Raw genomic sequence first — 18640 nt, 5'->3', positions numbered from 1 at the left:
TTTGCCATATTCCCTTTGTAAGCTGTCGTTCTTTACCTGTATTCCCTTTGTATGTTGTCGTTCTTTACCTGTTTTCCTTTGTTGGAACCCCCTTTCCTCATTTCTCTGTACGTAATTTGTGTTTGTTATTCGGTCGTTTTTTTGGGACTTAGCTTTTCCTTTGCTTGTATCCTCTTCCCGTTGTATCTTAGACTCTTCTTTTTGATTTGTGCTGGATGGCGGTGGCGGAACTAGTTGAAAAGCTTTGTTTGGCGTTGCGCGGAGGATTCTGTACCTACACTCTTTGTGTTGTCTCTTTTAGGTCGTTTTTTTGGGGCTTGCACTTCCTTTTCTTGTATCCTTTGCGTTGTATCTATTTCGATCACGTTTCAGGAACACGGTGGATTTGCTTTGTCTGGCGTTGAGCGGAGGATTCTGCATTTCCTTTAGTTTTGACGTTCTTTTCGGGGGTTCTTACTTTTTCCTTATGTTTCTGACTGTTGACTCTTTGGGCATTCTTGTTACTTAGACCGTTTTCTTTTGGATGTTCTTCACAGGACGTTCTGGGCGATTTTCTTCATATGTTGTTTTCTTTTGGGCGGCAAGCTCTGGGCGTTTTCCTTTAGATACTCTGTTGTTTTGAGTTTTGAGAATGGGTGGGAGGGCCTTAGAGCACGTACATACTATACATACCTAGTTGGATTTCTTCTTCCCCTCCGTCAAGGATCACCATCTCGCAAGACGGTGAGTCTTACTTGAGGGCGACGGACGTTACTGACTCCACATCGCTAATCACGGGTAAAATCACACAGAAAAACACGGCTGTCGTTTGTAGTGAATGCATGTCATTGCTTTGCCGCATACACTTGAAATAACGATGTGTTTATGATCCTGCGATACCCAACACGGCTAGCCCAAGCTGCCTTATGCATGTACGTAAAAAGAATGTTACGTGCCGTTTAGTCCTCCATTGGCTGTGCGTCAGTGTTGTCGGAGTCTTTGCTTTCTTCTTCAATCGGGATGGGGTTGCCAAAAGCTTGCGGAACCTTCTCGGAAAGGTTGATGGCGATGAATGATTTGGGAAGTTTTACACTGAATAACTGAATCAGCTGTGCACTTTGGTGGCGATGTTGCGAGATGGCTCACGTGTGGAATTTTGCCCGTAGAGTTTTAATGACCGTCATCCAGTCGTGATGCGATGTAAGTGAGCGGCGCTGTGCGATACCGATACAGTGTTTGGAGTCGAGTTGGCTATATTTGTCAGTGCACTTGTTTCCAGCGTCGTAAACAACAATAATAAACTTACACATCAAGCGGATCAAAAGTGTGACAACCCGGAGAAAGACTGATGCGGATGCTGTAGTTGAAAGATTCAGGCTCGTCTTCCGAGGTAGCGTTCTGCGACTCGAACAACTCGAAGCAGATTTGAGAGAGATAGTCCAGTTCCGGAATAGCGTTGCGCTTGATCTTAGTCTGAATGCCACCTTCGAGGATGCAGTTGAGTAGGGTGTATATATGGGACTCCTTGGTGAAGTAGAAGAAGGCCTTCGCATCGTCCGAGGCCTGCATTTCTTCCAAATCTTGGACAATCTCCTTCAGCAATGGCAGAGATGTCAACAACCCGATCTCCAACTTCTCCGCATCAGTGATACCATATTCTTGCGGGCCGATGTAGTCGAAGAGAACCTTGCACAGCTTGTAAAGCTCACGAAGTTTTCCAAGACGAGCATCGGTTTTGGCCTTTGAAGGTCCAGCGCCAGTACTAACACCTTCAAAAAGATTGAAGTATGACTGCTGAGCCACCTCCTTCGCTTTGAGTGCCATTGGAACGGCTTCCGATTTTCTTCTGAAGCTCATGCGATGCGAAATACTGCCATTCGATTCATGCTTCGACTCGGACGGGGTAGGAGGTTGAGTCGTGGAGGCACTGCCCGGTGCAGACTCTTTGGCGAAACTCTCCTCAAACATCTCTTCCTCTAGCAGGCTGTCATCGGGCGTGAACAACCATTCCAGGAACTGACGGTTATGAAGTGCATCGAACTTCATGGTGTCGTAGAGTTCAGAAATCTTGCTGGGATCGACTTTTTCTTCATCGCAAAATTCCTTGAAAAGCTTCTCCCATCGCTCTCTGAAAAGCTCGGGATCTTCACCACTGCACCAGCGGGACTGGATTGAGTCGATTACCTGAGGCTGAGGAAGTGAGCCATTTCCGTTGGATGTACCTTCCGTACCAGCTTTGGCGGCATTGATCAACGAAGAGGCTGCGCCAGACTTCAACTTGGTAAAGTTGTGGCGCATAACCTTACGGTGGAACTTCATCAGCTCCACAACCTTGCGCACAACTATGAAAGGCTCTGGCATATTGTCAGGCCATGCAAATTGCGGAGGAGCCTTGTTTCCTTGGCGCAAGAGAATCTTCAGCTTCTTCTTGACCCTGTCCATCTCATCTTTGGCAGCGTTTGAATCGTCAAGCAGATCCTTGCGGACGCTTATGAAGTCTGGTGGCAGTTCTTGGTTCAAGAAAGTAGTCGCGAATATTTGTGCACTGGTCGTCGACCGACGCTCAGAACTGCTAAAGACGTGGACGTCGTCCAAAGCGTGTCGGTTCATCAGAAGCATATCGTTCCTCAGGTTTTCTCCCAAGTCTCGTGCCTGATAACGAGCGGAGTGCGTAGGCTCACCGCCCCACTTGATAATAAGTTGAAGCTTGTCAAGGATCAGGTTCTTCTCTGCCGCGGCGATGCGTGAGAGCGTCATTCCATTAAGAGAGTTGCTCCTCTTTTCTCTCCATTCCTTTAATCTGACCGGGTCTTTGGGCGCTTCGTCTTCACTCGGAAGTCCGTCAGGATGCTTCTCAGCTTCGTTCTCGGAAGGAAGATCAACCAAAAAATCGGGAGGGAGCTCGTCTTTAGTCCGTTTGCGGAACATCGGCTTAATTTGGATTTTGGTCCCTGGCCATCCAGCACGTTTGTTCAGCGCATTCCTCAAGCTCATGAGCTTATCAGGATCTTCCTCGCCTTCTTCCATGGCCTTGTCAACGGCGTCGGCAACACTTTGAAGAGCAGGTTCTCCGATGAGAAGAACCTCTTCTTGATGTCCTTTCAGGAGGTCAACGAAGGGTTTAGTATGGAAGCTGTACTTTATCTTCTGCTTTGGAGTCCTGTCTGCATGACGAATAACGGAAACCATCCCCTTCAGTTTCCATTGAGCCTTAGATGCTGGAGGTGGGACAGCTGCTGGGCTTTGTTCATCGGCGGTAGGTTTGACAGGGATTGCAGGATCCGGGACGGCGGGCGGTGGAAGCGGGTCGGGCGCACTGGGAGCAGGCGAGTGGGTGCCCTGGTCCATGTTGGGCGGCGAGGTTATGGGGGTCGTGTGGGTCGAAAGATCTGGTGAGTTAGTACCGTGAAGGCTGCGATGAGGGGACTGTCCGTGATGCATATGGTTTGCTATCCTTGACATACTAGGCGACTTCAAAATTGACTTTAGCCCGGACCTGTGGGCGGAAAGGGTGCTTTTACGGTTAGAGGACCTATCCGGAAGTCCTTGCTCATTGAGCTCTCCAGAGGCCTGTTGGGGCTGTTGAGTCTGTTGAGTTCCGTCATGACGCTGTTTCTCCCGGATGAACATCTGCTTGAGAATGGTAGCACACTTGTCGTAGTAATCGTTATTGTCCTTGACAAAGCTCCATCCGTTGACATCAATAACATAGCTTTTGTCGCCCGTGCGGAGGAGGTCAAATCCGCACACGCGCTGTCCGAAACCTTCGGCAATCCTAGCTGCCATGGCGGACTCCTCTTTGCTCAGACCCGTGACGTATCTGATCTCTTTACCGTTCGGGTTACGCTTGACAACACCATCAACGACTGGAGATTTCCGGGTCTCTGCATGACAGAAATCCGGGCCAACAGTGTAGGCCTTGACGTCTTCAGCATTGTCAACCCGCAAAAATTGCTCGTAGATGTAGCTGCTCTCGGGTTCTGTGATGCTCCTTGGAACGTCCAAGGTCTCATCATGCTCGGAGCTTTTGTTGTTGATCTTTCTGAAAAGTCTACGGCCGCCACCGCCACTAGAGTTGGGGAAATAGATATGAATGTTATGGTCTTCTCCGCTTACGGGCTTTTCCACGAAAGGCTTTGTGAGCTTGACGCCGTCCACACAGATGGTATCGCCGTCATCGAGTATTTCTATTTTCTCGGGCGGAGTAACGCCACCACCGGTGCCGTCTTCTCGGCCTTCCAGCTTAACACCAGTCTTTTCATACATCAACTGAGCAAGATCAACAGAAGGGAGAGTAGGACCGCCGTCGCGGTTAACTTCAACCCTCTTTGGGGTAGGCACGTTCAGCTTGTCCAGAATCCGGAGGCAGATGCGGCGGTCCCAAAGGACCATTTGCATGGGAAGGTCATTGACGCAGAAAGGCTTCCGCAAGCGAGCATAAGCTATGGCTTTCTCCAAGGGGAATCCGTCGGAGAAAAACGAGATGAGAAAATCGCAAACCGGCCAGTTCTCAACCTCTTCGTCTAGGATAACTTTGTCTCCGAAGATGATAACCTCAAATTCCTGGTTGGCGATAAGACGGTTGAGGATATTTCTGCTCGGCTTGCTTCGCGCCTTTGTATCAAGGGCGCACACGCCGATGATACCGATGGGGGCTTTCTTGGGCTCCGCGTCTCCTCTCGTACCGACCATGCTCCTCTCGCTCGCTGGGCTTCCGCTGCTTACAGTGCCGTGGTGGCTGATTCGTCTCTGGTTTGTCGTCCGACTCCGGGATTGCCTAGTTTGAGGCGTCGTCGTGCCAAAACCTGCTGTAGTGGGAGAGCCTGGGTTAGTTAGCTCTTTTGGCGACAGCAGTTGTGAAGTTGTAGGGCCTTGGTTATGTTGACTGGAAGTCGTGACTGAGATTGACGAAGTTGCGGTGGTGGTCATACCAGGTGGAGCAGAGTGATCCATCGATCGGACTAACAAAGAAGTTAGCGATTCCATCTTTCTCGTTTCACAGATTCCAGAGCGTACTATCTGGTTCAGACCCGGTGAGAGAACTGGGCCCACTTGTCGCTGAAACCCGAGCACTATTATAGATTTGCGAACCCAAGGAATAAAGTGAAGAGAACGACATCCTATTCGATTCCTTGTCTGCGTTTCCGCGGACGCTCTCGGTCGTTGTACTCTCGGCCGCATCGTCTATGGCAGAGGTGGACTGCAGGTGGTGCACCTCGGGATAGTCGAGGACGCCAGAGGCGGCCAAAGAACTCGTTTCGGATGCCTTGGACGGCCTGCGGTCCGGAGGTTGGTAGGGACTCGGCCTAGTCGTAGGCGGGGGCATGGAGAGGCTGGCCCTCTCGACATCTCCGATGCTGGTTCCTGGGTCTGCGGTACGAGCCTTGCGATTCGCAGAGGGCGACGAGGCTCCGGAGAGCGAATGAGACTCGCGACGCGGGCGCGTGCCCTCGGCACTGGGCGAGCGCGCCTGGGAATCCATGTATATGGATGATGGGCGGCTAATATCGGGGCGCAGCTGTGGCACTGTGGCTGCTTGGGAAGGTTTTTTGCTCTGGCATCGAACGCTCAACGCCTGATGGCCTGCGTGCCTTAGCGCCTTTCCCCCGGCATGACGTTAGCGTCCTGGCGTCCGCTCGTCCATCCCTGCGTCGATCCATCTTATCTGATCAAGAAATTTCCACCGCCGACTTGCCCGCGCGACCCTCTCGACAAGTACGACACACGCGAATCCAACATGGCTGCGACTGACGGGCCCGTGGTCAAGCGACAGAGGCGCGATGCCGCCCGCGCCGATCAGACGCGCAGTGCAAAGTCCCGATTATTTGCGCCTTTTCGCGTACGACGCCGCGCTTTTGCAACTGCTCCAATGGAAGCTAACTTTTGCAGACGGTAGGCTTAATTTCTCCCACCGACGTGCCTTTTACGAGCGTGCCCCTCGGCAAGACGACCTTTCAAATCACGACATCGGTCGGACGGAGCCTCCAGACCTATGACCTGCGCCGAGGCCTGAACCTCGTTTTCATCACGAGGCCCCAAACTCCCGAGACCATTACCGCTACCTCTTCATGGAAGGACCGTATTCTGGCTGCATGGGGCGGCGAAGGGCGCAAGGCTACCAGGGGTGTGTGGGTGTTTAAGCGCGGCAAAAAGGTGGATGAGCTTGAGCTCCCGCGCGGATGCGACGAAAATATCAAGCAGATCACGGTGTTTGGCGCGTGGATCGTTGGTTGTGGCTCCACGAGGATCGAGATCTGGAAATCTGCTACATTGGAGCATTACACCACCCTTACGGCTCCGCGGTTGGGCGGTGCAGGCAGCTTGCTGACTGGTGGCATTTGCAACATGCCCACTTACCTGAACAAGATCCTTGCGGGAAGACAAGACGGGAGTGTCGAGATCTGGAACATAAACACCGGGAAGCTGCTGTACACCATCTTTCCCGCGGCAGCGGAATATGGACCCGTGACAGCCTTGGAGCCAACGCCCGCTTTGTCTTTGGTCGCAATCGCCTACGGTAACGGTCCTGTGGTAATTCATGATATCCGCGCGGATAAGGAAATTCTTAGCTTGAACACCGGCTCTGCGAAAAAGTCTCCCGTCACCTCAATTTCTTTCCGTTCCGACGGCCTTGGCGCTGGAGAGGATGGTCAGAAGGACGGCATCATGGCGACAGCTTGCAGGGACACTGGCGACGTGGTATTCTGGGACCTGAACGGAGGTGGTCGAAAAATGGGTGTTCTCCGCGGCGCTCACAACCCCCCGTCGCCCGCCGATGGAGGTATCTCTGGTGGCATCAGCAAGGTGGAGTTCCTTGCTGGACAAGCTATCATTGTTACCAGTGGACTCGACAACTCTTTGAAGACCTGGATTTTCGACCAAACGCCATTCTCTCCCATTCCGCGCATTTTGCATTCCAGGAGCGGCCATTCTGCACCGGTATCCAGCCTAGAATTCCTGCCTTCAGACGCTGACGGAGCCGACGCTGGCGGAAAATGGCTCCTTAGTGCCAGTCGCGACCGTACGTTGTGGGGATGGAGCTTGCGCCGGGACGGTCAGAGTTCTGAGCTCAGTCAAGGCAACATCCGCAAGAAGGCCAAGAAGATGGGCATCCTCAGCAATGGACTTGCGTCTATCGATAGCAGTCTGTCGATCGAGGACCTCAGGGCACCCAAGATCACCTGTATGGCATGCTCCTTGAACCGAGATGGCGGTATGGGCGCGGTTCCCGGCGTTTCTGCTGTCTGGAACAACCCCACCAAAGCAAAAGGAGCCTCAGGTAGCGACTCTACCGGATTGACCGGCTGGGAAAGTGTAGTCACGGGCCATGATGACAGTAAGACTGCCAGAACATGGTTTTGGGGCAAGAAGAAGGCGGGACGATGGGCTTTCGATACAGGCGATGCTACGCCTGTTACCAGTGTCGCCATTTCTCCTTGTGGCACGTTTGCACTGATTGGATCCGAGGGAGGTGGGATCGACATGTTTAACTTGCAATCTGGTATCCATCGTCAAAGGTTTCCGGCGCGCCTTACTCCCAAACAAGCAAAACAACTTCAGCTCCAGCAGGCTGAGGATGCCGAGATGGACGGCTTGGATGGCAAGCCTAAAAAGTTCGCAAGGGGTCAAGGCAAGCACACCAAGGCCGTAACTGGTTTGGTTGTGGACAATCTTAACCGGACCGTCATCAGCTGTGGTGACGATGGCAAGGTCAAGGTAAGAAACGTTTGTCTCATTTGGTTGTTCTCTACTAACGACACTACAGTTTTGGGATTTTACCAGTGGTCTGCTTTTACATGAGATTGACTGGCACCCCATGGTGACAATAACCGGCATTCGCTACCACAGGCCCAGCGATCTCATTGCTCTCAGTTGCTCCGATTCCTCCATCCGTGTCATTGACATCGAGACAAAGAAGCTCGTTCGTGAGCTGTTTGGATGCCAAGGCCAAGTTAACGACCTGATCTTTTCTAATGATGGACGCTGGATCGTTGCCTCTTCTGGCGACTCATGTGTCCGTGTCTGGGATATCCCGACTGGCCACCTAATTGACGGAGTGAAGTTGCGAAGCCCCTGTAAAGCGTTGTCTTTCTCGGCTACAGGCGAATATCTAGCTATCGCTCAGGAAGACACTGTTGGAGTACACATCTGGACGAACAAGACCCTCTTTACGCACGTGCCTACGAGGCATATCACTGACAAGGATATTGTGGAGATGGACGCCCCCACTGCATCAGGGGAGGGTGGAGAAGGCATTGTGGAGGCGGCATACGCTGATGAGGAAGAAGAGCAGGAAGACGCTATCGCAGACAGCGGTGTGCCTTCCATTGACCAACTCAGCGAGTCTATCACTACGCTGAGTCTGGTGCCTAAGTCGAGATGGCAAAACCTGCTTCATCTTGACCTCATCCGCGAGCGCAACAAGCCAAAGGAGGCACCAAAAGCGCCAGAGAAGGCGCCCTTTTTCCTGCCAAGCTTACAAAACGGCGCGCCCAACCCGGCCGCCAACCCGGCCGCGGTCAAGAAAGCAGAAGACGGTGCTGCGCAAGCAAGCGCACTCTCACGGATCTCAAATTCGGGTGCTCACCAGTCAGAATTTAGCAGGCATCTTGCCAACGCGGCGCAAACGGGCGATGGCGACACGGTGCTGGCGCATCTTGCGTCGCTCCCGCCTAGTGCGGCCGACCTAGCGATCCGATCGCTCGACGCGCCCGAGTTCGTGACGTTCATCGAGGCGCTGACGGCGCGGTTGCGGCAGAAGCGCGAGTACGAGCTGGTGCAGGCGTGGATGTCGGTGTTTTTGCGGTTGCACGGTGAGGCGGCGACGGGCGATGCGGAGGTGGTGGAGGCACTGAAGGAATGGCGGGAAGAGGCGGGACGGGAGAAGCAGCGGCTGGGGGGACTTGGAGCATACTGTGTGGGCGTGGTGGGTTTCCTTCGGAGCGCGCGGTGAAGGGGAGCGGGTGTTGTATTGCTCGGACTGTCGGGGGGCCTTGGAGTATATACTGTGTGGACGTGGTGGATTTCGCGCGGTGAAGAGGAGCGGGTGTTGTCATTGCTTCGGAATGTCGGTAACTGCAGAACGCGAGTCAGCGCGGCGGGTCGCATCACATCACCCGCCGACACACAACAGAGCTGTGACTTTTCGTGCCCTTTGTCGCCCGTCCATTGTCTGCACCCTTCCCTCGACCGCACTGCGCCCACTGCCCCATTGAACCATAGCTTGCGCCGCTCCTGGCGACTTCTCCTTGCGCCCTCGACACCTCAGCCTCACTCCACCTCTCACCCCTGCAGCTTACTCGGCCGCGGTCACCTCCATCACAACCTCATCGGTTCATCAAATCTGTCGCAACCCTCTACAATAATGCCTCCCAAGCGCGCCGCTGCAGCTCTCCCCTCCAGGAAGGCCGCCGACGCCCCTGCGACCAAGGTAAAGCGAATCACCAGAAAGACCACGACAACGACCACCAAGATAACACAGACTGCCACCAAGGCTACAGGAAAGGCCCCAGCCAAAAAGGCCGCCACGAATGGAGCCAAGGAAGCCGCGCCCAAAAAGGAGCCTGCCAAGCGCGGTCGGCCTGCAAAGCCTCAAGCCGATGAGAAGGTGAAGGCTCCCGCCAAGGCAGCAAAGGGTGAGCGTCGCATTTCATATTTTGTTGTGCGCATTGCGCCAATCATCACACCGGATTAACCCAATGATCAATTCGATCTAACATTGATCATGGCTGACTTGCGCGTGCCAGCGGATAAAAAAGCCGAGTCCGCGTCTCCTCCTCCCGCCGAGTCTCAAGAGTCGCAAACATCCAAAGCGAGCAAGAGCAGCACCAAGTCCAAAACCACCATGGCCAAGTCCAACAAGCGCAAGGCTTCATCTGAGCCTGAGGCGCCTGTCGCGAAAAAGGTCAGGGCTTCGGCGCTTCTCAAGGACGATGAAAAGAACGTCGTGCCGACGCAGCGCATGCACATTTACGTTTTCGGTGAGGGCAGCTCCGGCGAGCTCGGTCTCGGGACCGCAAAGAACGCAATCGACGTCAAGCGTCCGCGCCTTAACCCGCTTCTTCCTGCCGATAGCGTCGGCGTTGTGCGGATCGCTGCTGGTGGCATGCACGTCATCGCCCTGACCCACGACAACAAGCTCCTGACGTGGGGCGTCAACGACCAGGGTTCGCTGGGCAGGGACACTGCATGGGAAGGCGGTCTAGTGGACATTGACGACAACAAGAGTGATGACAGCTCAGACTCTGGCGATGACACGGGCATGAACCCCCGTGAGGCCACGCCCACCGCCATCCCTGAGGATGCTTTCCCCGAGGGCACCAAGTTTGTTGAGGTTGCTGCGGCGGACAGTGCTTCGTTTGCTTTGACCGATGACGGTCTCGTCTACGGATGGGGAACTTTCAGGGTAAGTGATCATCAATGCAGTGGTCCCCAGAAAACACACTAATTTCACATGATTTCTAGAGCAACGAGGGAATTTTTGGATTTAGCAAGACTAGTGTTGTCCAAAAGACTCCCGTGCTCATCCCGGAGCTGAAGAAAATCAGGCACATTGCTGCCGGCGCCAACCACATCCTCGCCCTAGACGCAAGCGGTAACGTCTTTGCCTGGGGCAGCGGTCAGCAGAACCAGCTTGGCCGCCGCGTCGTCGAGCGCACCAAGATCGAGGGTCTCGTCCCCCGCGAGTTTGGTCTTCCCCGGAGACAGATTACGCAGATTGCGTGCGGCTCGTACCACTCGTTCGCCATGGACAAGAAGGGCAACGTGTGGGCATGGGGCCTGAACAACTTCGGCGAGACGGGCATCCCGGAGCACGCGGGCGAGGACGACGCGGTGATTCTCAAGCCGGCCAAGGTAGAGAACCTGGCGGGCAAGAACATGAAGATGCTGTACGGCGGAGGGCACCACTCGGTGGGCGTGACGGAAGGCGGCGAATGCCTGGTGTGGGGCCGGCTGGACGGATTCCAGATGGGGATACCGATGGAGACGCTGAAGGCGCTGCCGGAGGAGCAAGTCAAGCGCGACGAGCACGGGCGGGCGCGCATCCTGAAGGTGCCGACGGCGGTGCCGGGCATCGACGCCGTGTACGCGTGCTGCGGCTTCGACCACACGATAGCGATTACGCGCGAGGGCCGGGCGTACTCGTGGGGCTTCAGCGCAAACTACCAGACGGGCCAGGGCACCGACGACGACATCGAGGTCGCCACGCTCATTGATAACACGGCCGTGCGCGAGAAGAAGCTGTGTTTTGCGGATGCGGGCGGGCAGTACTCGATTCTGGCGGCGCCGGCGGAGGGGGCGGCGCCCACGACGAATGGGACGGCGTAAGAGGTTGTTTGTTTGGCGGGTGGTTTGCTTGCTTGCTGCTTGCTTGCTTGCAAGTTTGTGGACTCAGTTAGCTGATCTCGTTATGCCTGCCTGCATCACTGCCTACTACCTACCAGCAACATCACGAACCACCCACGCACGCATTGAAGCCACCGTCGTCACCACCTTCGTCGTCGTTGCAGCAGCAGTTGTACTAGTGCGATCTGAATCAGAATCAGAATCATCAGAAGAAAAAAGAAAGAAAGAAACAAAGCGTCCCGGAGCAAGGCAAGGCATACATACCTAGTGAGCGAAGCGGCATTGTGGAGCGCGTGAGCGCGCGCGGGCAGGTCTATTGACTATTCTAAGTTGTTGTTGTTGTTGTTGTTGTTGTCGTTGTAGCAGTAGTAGTGGGAGCAGTAGGAGCAGTAACGGCAGCGGTGCTCGAGAGGGTGGATAGGTATGGATATGGATATGATTCTTGGAAGATGGAAGCTTATGGAATGGAAATGGGAATGGGGGGGTTTCCTTTTTCCTTTTTCTTGTTCTCTTGTCTTGTCTTGTCTTGTTTGCTTTGCTTAACTTGGCTTGTTGATGTTATCGTCGTCGTTGCCGTCGTCATTGTCGCAGTAGGGTCGTGCTGGTGGGCGGCGCCGAGTAAGTCTGTCTGTCTCTGTCTGTTTGTCTGTCTGTTTACCCGTCCGTCCGATGGAGAGGTTTCGTTGTCGTTGTTAGCGTGGGGGTTTCGCGCTGCGTTTGCTGCTGCTAGCACTGCTGAGGATGAGAGAGAGTGTGTGTGAGGTTCTTTATACATATTGCCTTTTTCTTTTCTTTGCCTTGCCTTACGTTTCCTTTCTTAACTTCTTTCCTTCTTTCGTCTTTCAGCTCTTACGTGCGTGCGTGCATGCTGCATTGCATGCGCTTAATGCGGGATTTGGCACGGCACGGCTTGGGCTGGGGCTTTTTTGCGTTTGTTTGGGTTTGTGGGTGGGTTTGGTTGGTGTAGGCTTGCTAGCTGGATTTGATAGGATATATATATGTGTGTGTATGTATGTATATGTGTGTATGCACCAAGGGAATGCTACCTCTCGCGAGGTATATAGCTTGTGTGCATATACAGGGTTGTTTAGTTGCTTAGTTAAGTATGGTGGTAGTGAAGAGGGAGGGCGTATTGTGTGAAGGCGCACCTATGTAAGCCGTGAGTTCGAAAAGGGCCAGACGTATATGTTTCCCTGTCTCGTGCCACTGACATGCACGGCCTGCAGGTCTTGAACTTTGATCCCGGAGAGGTGCGCATGCATGACAAGGCGAGGGCTTTTTTACAGGGCTTTGGCCGTGTCGTTTTTTGTTCCCGAGGCAGCGGGGCCGCGTTGGTTGTCTGGGCTGCGGACGTGGTGGGGACTGTGGCGCTGAGTTGATATGGTGGCCGGCTGGGTCTTTGATGTATGAGCTCTGGTAGTCCTTTGGGGTGGATTTGTTTAGATAGATTGTGGGACGAGCTGGCTGGTTTACTGAGTTCTGAAAAGATTCTGTAGAGAGATTTTTGCTAGTAATAACAGATACAGTAACGTCCGTCACCGTGAACTGAGATCTACCGTCTAGCGAGACAGAGGACGATACAAACAGTCCCTATAGAGTACTCCTTATCTAGCTATAAGCCCGAACTTACCTTAACGACTAAAGATATCGCGATATAACGCGACGTCTATTACTATAAACCGAGATCTACCGTATAGCGAGATAAGGGATAAGTTAAGTAGTCCCTATAGAGTACTCCTTGCCTAGCTCCTATCCCGAGTCCCCGGTATAGGTAAAAAGGTCTTAGAGTATATAGAGCTTCTATATATCTTAACTAGGTCTCTTATTCTACTCCGTATACGTATTACTATCTCGCTTTATAGCTAATCTTGCTTTACGGTAACGGACGTTACTAGGCCCTAAGTATTTATACTACCCCTATTTTATACTAAAACTCGTCCTCTTCGCACGTATTTTATAGCTACCTAACCTTACTATATCTCTTTAAAATTTTCTAGGTTAGTAGAAAATTGGTTAAACTATTACTCTACTAGTTTAGAATTATTTATTAAGTCTCTAATTTTAAGAAATTTTAGTATAAAATCTAGTACTATTAAAATTCGGCGAATTTGTATGGAAAACCGCCAAATTCTTACTTACCTCTACTTTATACCTAAAAATCTTCTTTTTCTAAATTACCTTTTTATAAGAAATCTTATAATAATTTAGGGCATGCAATTTTCTCTAACTTATATAAGTTTCAAGTATTTTTATAAGCTCCTTGGTTGTGAAATTGCTCACTGCGTAAGGCAAGTTTTGGTGTAAAACAGGGGTGGCATGAATACTTAGGGCACGTCACTGTAAAGGGCCACCCACTTGGAACCAATGAGCCAAGCTACCGTCACGATTCATGAATATCGAGAGAAACATGTGCAGAAGAGATATTTATAGTTCACCGAAAACAATCAGCGATTGCAGGTATGACACAGCAGCACGAAGCATAACCGTTCCCCTTTCTTTTCCCATTTCTATATCCAATTCTCGAAAACACTTTGTGTATAATTTTCCCGTCCACAATGCAAACGACACCACGCCACCACGCCACCACGACCCCGTCTAAAGCAATCGGCCGTAAACAACACATATGTACACTGTCCTAAAAGGAAGAGCACAGAAAACTGCACTCGAACTACACAATATAACATACCTAGGTTGTAAGCATCTATGCGCACAACGAACCGAAGACGCCTGCGGGAGAAGATTGCGATTACGGTTACATACGAGCTCTTCGATGAGCTATGTAGATGGGACTGTGCGAGCGTGAATCTGCAGTTAGCACCGGTACTGTCTTGAAAACAAAACACGAAGCGATAAGAAGCGAATTGCGATCCTCCAGCTCCTGAACACAAAACTGTAGAAAAAAAAGAAGGCCCCGGATAATTTCCCCACCCCTCAACTATATATTGAGTAAAATCTATAGTATCTACAGAATACTTCTTAGGTAGTTATAATAGACTATTACACTACAGCTAATAGATACTATATAATTATATAAGATTAAAAATATACGAGTAGTAGAGTATACTACGAGAGTATAGAGGTATAGATATATGCGACTACTAGAGTAGCTACGAGGGTATAAAAATAAAACACTCGAAGGGTATAAACATACTTATAAGGGTATAGAGACCTAAGATCTTAAAAACTAGAAAACACATCATGTAATTCTGTAGATGCTATCACGTGGGGTGGGCAAAATATCTAGAGGGGGTGGGCAAATTATCCGGTGCCAAAAAGAAAAGGCATGGTCACGCACGGGATGAAGGAAACGGGCAACCACGAGGACGAAAACAGCAGCACAACACCACCACTTAACACCCGCTCACATCAATCACCTATTCATCCGCTCCCAATTGCAATAAAAGCCAGACGCAAGCTCTACAGTAGTTGTATGTAGTCTGTCTACCCAAACCAAGCCAAGCCAGCTAACCCAGCACGACACAAAAATGCAGTGCACCGCAACCGCGCAGCCGCAAAAACCCCACAGGCAGGCACGCTAGCAAACAAGCAATCAATCAATCAAGAAGCCGAAAATCGACACACACCCACACACATGCAGGCAACATATAAAAGGGTGGAGGCGCTGTTAAGAGCCCTCTCGCTCGCAGCCGAGATCCAGAAGCCGAAGGCAAAGGAAAAAGGGAAAGAGAAAGGGAAAGAGAAAGAAAAGGAAGACGCCCCTGGTGTTGAAATATCTTCGGTCGTAGATACATAGACTGCGTGCTCTAGAAAACGCCTGCGCTGCCGCTTACTGGCTTACTTGCTCATATCACCCACTCACTCACTCATCCGCACGCGTCACCTGCGCAGAGGGGGAAGGGATGCAAAGCACCCTTTCTAACTACGTACTACTGCAAGCTCCCCACGCGAGAAAAGGCCGCCCAAGTCCTAAGTGGGCTGCGGCGCGGCCGCGCCCGTCAAGTCTGTGCCCAGGGTCTCGCCCTCGGGCTGAAGGGGCGCGCACGTGCAGAAGAGGTTGGTGTCACCGTAGGCTGTTGGCAGAGTCAGTCAGTCGGTCGTCATCGCAGCACAATAAAGGACGTAGAAGAAGTAAAAGAAGAAAGAGGGAGAAGGGGGTTGGAAAGGGAAAAACGCACCATCATCCAGCCTCGCAACCGAAGGCCAGAATTTCTTCTCCCGAAGCCAAGGCAGCGGGAACGCAGCCTGGTCGCGCGAGTACGCGCGCTCCCACTTATCCTGCAGCAGGTCCTTGAGCGAGTGCGGCGCCATCTTCAAGACATTGCCATCGCGGGGCGCGTCGCCCTTCTCGACCGCCTCAATCTCCTTGCGGATCGAGATCAGCGCGTCGCAGAAGCGGTCCAGCTCAGCCTGGGACTCGCTCTCGGTGGGCTCGATCATCAGCGTGTTTGCGACGGGCCAGCTCATCGTCGGCGCGTGGAAGCCGTAGTCCTGCAAGCGCTTGGCAATGTCGATGGCCTCGACGCCCGCGCTGTCCTTGAACCCGCGCACATCGAGGATGAACTCGTGCGCGCACCGCCCCGCCGCGTTCGTGTACAGGATCGGGTAGTGCGGCTTTAGCCGGCTGAGGATGTAGTTGGCGTTGAGCAGCGTGATCTTCGTCGCGTGCGTGAGACCTAGCCCGCCCATCATCTTGATGTACGCCCAGCTGATCGGCAGAATGCTCGCGGAGCCCCAGGGCGCCCCGGACACGGGCGCGATCGCCTTGTCCCCGCCCGTGGCGATGAGCGGGTGCCCTGGCAGATAGTGCGAAAGGTGCTCGGCCACGCCGATGGGTCCGACGCCTGGCCCGCCGCCGCCGTGCGGGATGCAGAATGTCTTGTGCAGGTTGAGGTGGCAGACATCGGCACCGATCTCGCCAGGAGAGCACAGTCCAATCTGCGCGTTCATGTTCGCGCCGTCCATATAGACTTGGCCGCCATGCTTGTGGACGAGCTCGCATGCCTCCTTGACCTTCGGCTCGAATACACCGAACGTACTGGGGTATGTGATCATGATCGCTGCTAGCTCTTCACTGTGCTTCTCGCACTTGGTCTTCAGATCCTCCATGTCCAGGTTACCCGTCCCGGTGTCGCACTTGATTGTTACGACACGCATGCCTGCCATGGCAGCACTCGCGGGATTGGTGCCGTGAGCGGAGACTGGGATCAGGCAAATGTCGCGCTTCTTGCCTGACTGTTGCTCCAAATACTTGCGGATGATGCGCAGGCCGGTAAACTCACCCTGGGCGCCGGAGTTGGGCTGGAGCGACACTGAATGGAAGCCGGTGATTTCAGCAAGATCGCGTTCAAGCTCAGAGATGAGTGTTGCGTAGCCCTTGGCTTGGTCCGTAGGTACAAAGGGGTGGATGGACGAGAATTCAGGCCAGGAGATAGGAACCATTTCGGTCGTGGCGTTCAGCTTCATGGTGCAGGAGCCGAGGGGTATCATAGAGTGGGTGAGAGAAAGGTCCTTGGACTGAAGATGGTGAATATAGCGGAGGAGTTCGGTTTCAGAGTGATGCGTGTTGAAGACGGAATGCGTAAGGTAGGATGAAGTCCTCTTGAACGGCTCGGGCAGACCGCTAGAGGCGAAACCAACCTGCTCAGCCAGCTTCTCAACGTCCGGAAGGTCTTTGACATCAGCGAAAGAGCGGAAGACATCCAGGATATCTTCCACATCATCTTTCGCGACCGTCTCATCAACGGTGATGCCGATGTGACTGTCGTCAATGGCCCGGAGGTTAATCTTCTTTTCCTCCAATGCCTTGGCGATGATTTGCTTGGTGTTTTCCTCGGTATTGACAACGATCGTGTCGAACAGGACCTGGTTCTTACCGGTTGTGCCGCGTTTCCTCGTCTCGAAACCGAGTTGGTTGAGTGCGGCTTGGATGACCCTGGCGGTGGTGATGACTCTTTCCGCAATGCTCTTCAAGCCGTGTGGGCCATGGTAGATGGCGAAGAACGCACTCATGTTGGCCAAAAGCGCCTGTGCGGTGCAGATGTTGCTTGTTGCTTTTTCTCTCCTGATGTGCTGCTCACGAGTTTGCAAAGCTAATCTGGCCGCTCCCTCTCCTAGTCTGTCCTTCGACATGCCTACGAGACGGCCCGGGATTTTGCGCTTGTGCTTCTCACTGCAGGCAAAGAATGCAGCGTGAGGGCCACCATAGCCAAAGGGCACGCCGAAGCGCTGCGCGTTGCCAAAAGCAACATCGGCACCAAACTCGCCCGGTGCCTTCAAAACAGTTAAGGCGAGCAGATCCGTAGCTACACTGACGGTACCACCGAGCTTGTGAACTGCATCGGAAACAGCCTTGTAGTCCTCCACGCCGCCGTAGGTATCGGGGTATTGCACCAGGATGCCTATCAGGTCCTGCCCAATCTCCTGGATGCGCTTACCGCCGTCCTTGAGCACGTCGCCAATCTCAATCTTTATTCCAAAACCTTCAGCCCGGGACTGCAGGACAAAAAGTGTCTGGGGGTGGCAGTTTTCGTCGACAAAGTAGACCTTGTTAGGCTTCTTTTGCCGGCTCAAGGGAAGGGCATTCACAGAAAGTGTCATAGCTTCCGCGGCAGCCGTTGGTTCGTCCAACACTGACGCGTTAGCAATGGGTAGTGCAGTGAGGTCCGAGACCATTGTCTGGAAATTCAGCAACGACTCTAGTCTTCCCTGGCTGATCTCAGGCTGGTACGGGGTGTAGCTGGTGTACCACCCTGGCCCTTCCAAAACATTTCTCTTGATTACCTCGGGTACCCGCGTTCCTGCGTATCCGCATCCAATATAGCTTCGATTCACGCTGTTCCCACGCGCAATCTCACGCAGACGGACTAGCAATTGGCTTTCTGTGTATCCTTCCCGACCGAACGTCGCGGGCTTGCCATTGCTGGCGCGTATCGCCGGACCATTGATGGTGAGATCCCTGCTGGACAGGACGTTCTCAGGCACAACTTGTTTGACAAACTCGTCAAGAGAGCTGACGGGAGGGTCGAGGGCCTTGAGCATCTGCTCCGTCGCAGCAGCTGTAGGGCCAATGTGACGGCGCGGGAACGTGTCGAGAGGCGCAAAGGCAGAGCCCTGGACAGATCCGCCCTCGCTCAAAGGGTCACTGTCGCGGGTGTCGGTGGCCGAGCTGGAGTAAAAGGTCCTGACGGAAGGTGTTTTAGAACTCCTGCGCAACGAGAGGCTCAGAGGTTGGCTCATGGCGGCAATGCGACAGCTCCGAGAGACTCGCGCCGTAGCATCTTGCGATAGGATAAGACGAGTTGCGCGGAAACCCGCTCTGGCACATTGCGACTGCATCTTGTCTGGCGAGAGGGCT

General features: G+C 53.1%; 5 protein-coding genes across 5 annotated transcripts; 2 read left to right on the top strand and 3 right to left on the bottom strand.

Moving 5' to 3' along the window:
- Nucleotides 1-803: 803 nt before the first annotated feature.
- K452DRAFT_356452 (uncharacterized protein) lies at nt 804-5529 on the bottom strand. Its single transcript, XM_033546048.1, has 4 exons — nt 4996-5529; nt 1286-4940; nt 1126-1230; nt 804-1071 (listed from the first exon to the last, which is right to left on the bottom strand). The coding sequence occupies exons 1-4, from the start codon at nt 5459-5461 to the stop codon at nt 939-941; spliced, it is 4359 nt and encodes a 1452-aa protein (XP_033400856.1). The 5' UTR covers nt 5462-5529; the 3' UTR covers nt 804-938.
- A 182-nt stretch (nt 5530-5711) lies between these two features.
- Nucleotides 5712-9051, top strand: K452DRAFT_316250 (uncharacterized protein). Its single transcript, XM_033543948.1, has 3 exons — nt 5712-5818; nt 5869-7695; nt 7745-9051. Exons 1-3 carry the CDS (start codon nt 5717-5719, stop codon nt 8930-8932), a joined length of 3117 nt encoding a protein of 1038 aa, XP_033400855.1. The 5' UTR covers nt 5712-5716; the 3' UTR covers nt 8933-9051.
- Nucleotides 9052-9137: 86 nt separating this feature from the next.
- K452DRAFT_284531 (uncharacterized protein) lies at nt 9138-11640 on the top strand. Its single transcript, XM_033539955.1, has 4 exons — nt 9138-9409; nt 9473-9614; nt 9726-10384; nt 10444-11640. Exons 1-4 carry the CDS (start codon nt 9344-9346, stop codon nt 11305-11307), a joined length of 1731 nt encoding a protein of 576 aa, XP_033400854.1. The 5' UTR covers nt 9138-9343; the 3' UTR covers nt 11308-11640.
- Nucleotides 11641-11692: 52 nt separating this feature from the next.
- Nucleotides 11693-12506, bottom strand: K452DRAFT_284529 (uncharacterized protein). The gene has a single exon (XM_033539954.1). The coding sequence runs from the start codon at nt 12098-12100 to the stop codon at nt 11783-11785; it is 318 nt and encodes a 105-aa protein (XP_033400853.1). The 5' UTR covers nt 12101-12506; the 3' UTR covers nt 11693-11782.
- Nucleotides 12507-15252: 2746 nt separating this feature from the next.
- Nucleotides 15253-18522, bottom strand: K452DRAFT_295682 (uncharacterized protein; the record flags this gene model as incomplete). Its single annotated transcript, XM_033541844.1, has 2 exons — nt 15253-15356; nt 15462-18522. The coding sequence occupies 2 exons, from the start codon at nt 18520-18522 to the stop codon at nt 15253-15255; spliced, it is 3165 nt and encodes a 1054-aa protein (XP_033400852.1).
- Between the last annotated feature and the right edge of the window lie 118 nt (nt 18523-18640).

Source organism: Aplosporella prunicola (genome assembly GCF_010093885.1).
Source record: "Aplosporella prunicola CBS 121167 unplaced genomic scaffold K452scaffold_5, whole genome shotgun sequence".
Classification (NCBI taxonomy): Eukaryota; Fungi; Ascomycota; class Dothideomycetes; order Botryosphaeriales; family Aplosporellaceae; genus Aplosporella; species Aplosporella prunicola.
This window is presented reverse-complemented; position numbering and strand designations above follow the sequence as displayed.